The sequence below is a fragment of the Chanos chanos genome, chromosome 1 (genome assembly GCF_902362185.1).
Source record: "Chanos chanos chromosome 1, fChaCha1.1, whole genome shotgun sequence".
In the NCBI taxonomy this organism is placed as follows: domain Eukaryota; kingdom Metazoa; phylum Chordata; class Actinopteri; order Gonorynchiformes; family Chanidae; genus Chanos; species Chanos chanos.
In genome coordinates, this window is record NC_044495.1 from 61,916,982 (window position 1) to 61,922,801 (window position 5,820).

General features: G+C 44.6%; 1 protein-coding gene across 1 annotated transcript in view; it reads right to left on the minus strand.

The window, feature by feature from the left end:
* The window catches only part of mtmr12 (myotubularin related protein 12), a 14,793-nt gene extending 10,294 nt beyond the window's left edge, over nt 1-4,499 (minus strand). Inside the window, 6 exon segments of the mRNA XM_030772057.1 lie at nt 299-386; nt 515-651; nt 981-1,053; nt 2,091-2,230; nt 2,728-2,785; nt 4,352-4,499. Of these exon segments, the coding sequence (XP_030627917.1) occupies nt 299-386; nt 515-651; nt 981-1,053; nt 2,091-2,230; nt 2,728-2,785; nt 4,352-4,420 (565 nt within the window). The 5' untranslated portion in view covers nt 4,421-4,499.
* Between the last annotated feature and the right edge of the window lie 1,321 nt (nt 4,500-5,820).

A 5,820-nucleotide genomic window follows, 5' to 3' on the forward strand; every position in this document is an offset into this window, starting at 1 on the left:
AGACAAGCCGTTGAGACATAATCCCAGGCGACGAGTACAATGATTCATTTGGTGGCCTGACATTTTGCAAAACCACCATCTCAGTTATTTCAGGTACGCTGCTTGGTAAGTTTCAAATCTACTGCAAACATAACATTCCTTTTCCTGGGGGAAAAATACTTAAGGCCATTGTGGAAAATGTTTTGTTTTTTTTTAAAAAAAAGCATAAACAATCCGTAGAGAAACCATTTGGGATTTTCCACACGCTCCGGAACAGTTTTATCCAGAGGTTAAAGACGGGAGACGGAGCTCGCTGTACCTGGCTTTGCCGGGACGGAGTAGGAAAAGGCGAAGACGCACTTGAGAGATTTCGGCTCCAGACAGTGTCGGACGACGCCTTGGAAGATCTGCCAGACAGGACAGAAATCTCAGTAACCTCTTCACAATTAATCAAATCAAACTTCAGATGTCACTACAATCAGCCTTGAACATCACAGCAAAAAAAAACCCAAAAACCCAGTTTGTGTGTAGGTACCCGTCTGCCATCCTCCTCTTTGGCGTAAGTGAGACAGAACTGGAACACGCGAAGATCTCTGCAGTGAAAGATTATTTTGGACGGGTACTTGTTTTTCACCTGGCCTCCAGTGATCAGCTTCTTTTTCTCATCATAAACTGATACACATTAAAAAAGAGTCATACTAGTGCAACACACTGACGTCTCATTAAATATCAAAACACACACACACACACACATACACGCGCGCACACACACACAAGACAAAACACACACATCCACCACTGAGAACAAACACAGGCCAATACTCCAACACAAAAGGTATTGTTTAACCCCATGCAGACTGAAATACAGTGAAATTTTATAGTCTGGTTTATGGGACAAAGGTTCAAACTAGTGTTGGATTATAACTGGATTCTGTATTCACTGAGGGAGGGGTTAAATTTGTATCTGAGAAACTAGCCCAAGCTGATTGGCTGAGCCATACCTCCGTATATCTGGTCCACACAGGACAGAGGAATGTCATTCTCTCCATACAGTCTGTTCTTAAAGTGCTGTGCCTGCAACAGGGAGATAGAGAATGAGACAGCGTCCACTGAGAGACAGGAAAACCCTGACCACAACTAGGGCTGCTGTGTCACCCATCTGCTGTCTGAGAAGAGCTGCAGAAACACTAACAAGCACATCATAAAGAGAGTAACTGTTTCAGTCTGTGAGATCTTTATACACATATAAAGTCAAGGGTGGAACACGGGCTGAATCTTGAAAGCGTGTAAATGCAAAACGATACTTTGTTGTTTCTCGTGAAAAAATTACTCATCCGATGATCTGTGCGTTGATCCGTTAACGCGTTTATTCAGCGAGCAGAATGTAAGAGCGTGTCATGGCTCCAGCGCTCTGCTATGAAAACCGCCACTTCTCAAGCTGACAGATAAAACCTTATCATATTTCCACTTCCTGTCTGAAAGCATCTGGTTTTCTCAGGGGTCACGCCACGCCGGCCAGGCCACCGCCATAAACAAACAAACCAAAAAACAAAAATAACCTTTCAGTAGCCTGCATGCCCCACTGAGACGAAAGAGAAGAGCCCCGTGTCCAGGCAACTAAACCGCAAAGACATCCACCGTTCGAGAGTTTGAGATATTCTAATATTTTTCCCCCCACCATTTAAACTCGACAGGCGGTTATATGCGAGAAGTTAACGCGCTGTCTGCTGGGAGGAACTCGGGTCAGAGATCGCGCCTCCGGCTGAGCTGTCAGTCACACCGAAAGTGAAGTTTCCCACCAAGCTTTTCTCTGCCCTTGAGTAAGAGTCTCAGCTTCCTCAATCAGCCACCACAGTGCAAAGACCTGCTTCCTCATTCGCGCTGACAGAACATGCACAGCAGGTCTGGCCTTGGCAGAGATAAAAGCTACAGACAGGTTTTGGGTGCCTGACAGTTTCTGTGAACTGGCGTCAACCGTTGTGTTGTGTTTATTCGAAGTGTTCTACGATCACAATAACAGCAGCTAAAAAAGGCTGTTCTCGTCTCATACGGGCTGTTTTTATCTCCTCCACCGACTCTCTCAGTCTCGTAAAAATTGCAGGAGCTCTTACCACCTCCTCCTGCGGGGACTCGTCGCTGATGAAGGAGACGCGGAAGTTGGTGCAGAGGAGCGTGCCGAAGACGCCCCGCTGAGACAGGTCATCCTGAGTGTACCTCAGAACCGGAGTCGCGCTGCAGAACACCACCTCACCTGAGCAGAACAGAGAACCCACCAGAGAGATGGAAACACAGAACCAGAGAACCCACCAGAGACATGGAAACACAGAACCAGAGAACCCGTGGGTTTAGGTGTGTGATTGTTAAACACACCACCCCAGGGAGGCAAATCAGCATAAACAGCCATGCAAAAAACAAACAAACAAACAAACAAAGAAAAGAACAGAAAAGCAAACAAAATCTAAACAAAGTATGACAATACTAGGACAGGGCTCATGAGAGGCATGGCTTTCACTCAGCTGTCTAAATCCCTTTTAAAGCAAAGCTAATTTGGCGCTTTAGACTTTAAAAGTTCTGTCATAATGGAAAGCAAATGCTGATCTGTAAGACTGAGATTAAAACTAACCCTGGATTAAATTACAGTCTAAACAGAAAAGCTCTGCTCCGAATGCAGTTCAAAATCCAGCGCTTTGTCTAAATCCCTCACAAAGAAACCAACCCTGAACCGAGTGTTTTTATTTTAATAGTTACCTGGCAACAAGTCAAGATGCTCCACTTTTTTGGACGAGTCTTTTTCCGAATTTATTTCCTGGAAAAGTAAAAAGGAAACAGGATCTGTTCAAACTTCACTTCTGAGGAGGAAAGAGCCCCTTCTCTCCTGTATGGCACAAATCCTTCCACACTAGCCTCATGTTTTCACACAGCCATACCAGGGCGGCCGCGTGACAGCACACTGCAGGCTGCAGCTGGTCATTTTTCATACAGTTGTCATAGGAGTGTAGCATTGTTTCTGCCTCCTCTTGGTAACTGAATTAGTGGGTTTAATCTGGATATGGCAGCACAGATGGGGTGTGGCCCGCTGCAGTTGCTGGGTCAGTGAAAGGTTCATATGAGTTTGATTGTTTTATATGGCTACTTTATGTCAATACAATGTAATGACTAATGGAGGTCACAGCCACAGATGTCTTGGGAGTGAAGCCAACTCCTGTATAATCCTCACAGGCTTGGAGAAGGTTGGTCTGAACATTTCAGTGCAACTTTAAAATTGAACCAATCAGTTTTACAATGTTAAGCATTTTAAGAGAATAAAAGAACCCATTTTACACATAACATTTGGGCAGAATGTATCATCTGCGTTTTGTCACCGTACATTACATTATACAGTTAACCTGCCCCAGACTGTGAAGACCTCCACCAAATTTCACACACACACACACGTACGTGAGACTTGTATTGGTTTGACTGTGGACTCCATCAGCACCACTGCTGACATGCACGTGTATCTGAGACTTTGGATCCACAGGGACGTTCATATTTGTCCCTGTGGACACACCGCCTGTCCACACCGCTATTCTGACGGGTGGATTATTTTGGCGGTCTAGGGGCGCATTAAGTAAAATTTAATCCCGTGGACACAAATGCATTCTGACCTCTTTCGCTCTGATCCCATGCATATTACCCCTGACTCGACAAACAAAGCGAATTTAACCTTCATCTGTCCATACGGCCTTAGACACAAATATTTACCTCTGTTGGACGCGCGCGCGAGCACACACAAAAACACACTCGCGCGCGCGCGCACACACACACAAACACACACACACGTTTGTATGTAAATTGACATTAAAAGTACATGATCAAACATAGAAGTTAGATAGGATGGCTTCTCCCCAGTCAAATGGGTATTCCCGAACTGTGCGATAGGGGATCATTCTCTCCCTGCTGATCGACAGGTTTAAAATCAGAACACTGTCTTTAAGAGTCGCACTCCTTCCGTCTCGTCTTATTACTTGATGAAAAACCATACCAGAAACTCCAGATATTCCGGCTACTCTGGGCAGGTATCACGTATTTGAACATTTATGCACCCCCCCCCCCCCCCCCCCCCCCCCAAAAAAACAAACCCATGAGTCGATACAATTTACCAAGTAAAGGAAACGAGAATTCAAGAGAATAAGAAATGTGTTGGCAATTGTCGTATTTTCTTAAAACTTTGCCAAACTTTGCCATTTGATGTAAGGTAATATTTATGCTCTTGCCGCGCCTAATTTACGGCATATAGGTTAAACTGGTTTACATGATTACTGGATCTATTGATCTGTTTTACAGATTGTACAGTACGGGAGACTTAAAAATAGTTCTAAAGAAAACGTACCCCTGGAGTGACGTAGGACACGAACGATGGTTTTGCAGGTTTTGGTCCTCCGCTTCCCAAACTCAACATTTCGAAAACTTTCAATAGCTGGACTCCGTTCCCCGACCAGCCAGGTGGAAATCCGGGAAAGGGGAGAGCGTCTCTTCCCTCTACTATCAAAATTTCTCTGGTTGAGAGATTAACCTCGTTTGACAGCAAACCGCGCCCATCCCGCATCATTGGTTCTTCAAAACTCGCCTTCTCCATTCATTCCATATCCGGGAAAATGTGTATATTGTCATTGGGCACTTGGACTGTCAGTTATGTTTTCAATGTCCATACAAATGGAACTTCCGCAATGGCCAACGAATAAATACTGTCGACAAAGCAATACCGGTAGGCCAGTACGCCCTCAAAACACAGAAGCGTATTGTGGCAACAATGAAATAATTTTGTTGTGGAAAGAAAGTTTTGTAGCACAACTGCACCTATTGAAATCAGTTTGCCAGAAAGACATTTTCATATGTGTTTGATCTGTAACTGTTTGTGTAAATCCTTTCAATAATAAATCAATACAAGTGTTTGTTAATATATTATTTGTAAATATCAACCCTTACGGTTTAACGCTCACACATGCACAAACACCAGAGCGTTGCGCTTATGATATGGACGCAAGAACAATACCGAGAGTATAAGGTTTATTTTGTGTTCACAATAAAACACGTTCGTTCTTTTCTCTTGTGTTTATTTGAATACTCGTGTCTTGTGCAAAGGCAAAACGTGCGTTTCTCTTAACTTTTGACAGAGATGTATTTGATTCGATGTCAAGTAAAATACATCAGCGTTTTTTCATCGCGACATGGAAGCGCACACAGGCAGACTGTAATTAGCCCTGTTTGGAGAACCTTCCAAGCGGCGTTTCGGAGGAGCTGCCACTGGACCCTCCCCCCTTCTCTCCTCCTCGCTCACAGAAGATCGGGCAGGATGCAGGATCAATGCAGAAAACGACTTCCTCTTCCTAACAAACGAAGGACAACATCCTGCCCTGGCTGCCATCAGCTCCTCGCGCCCAAGAGTATGGAGACCTATAAAAAGCTTGTGCTTGCGTTTGTGAAGGTTTCACTGGGTCAGATTACACCCCATTCATGTATCTGTTTGAGAAGAGCTGCTGACCTTTGTTCACAGTAAAAGATAGACTAACAGAAAGGATAAAAAAGTTCAGGATGGGAGGAGTCAGTGGTCTGAGAAGAATGACTAAACTGAATATGAAGAAATAACACTTTACCTGACACTACACCATGAAAAGAACCTTAGAGATGTCCTGCATGTGTCTGTGTGTGTGTGTGTGTGTGTGTGTGTGTGTGTGTGGGGGGGGGGGGGGGGGGGGGGGGGTGTTAAGTACATCTGTGTGTGAGAGAGCATACATGTAAATGTGAAAGTGTGTGCCCGTCAGCGTGTGAGGGTGTGTGAGTGAAAAATCAGAAGACAGC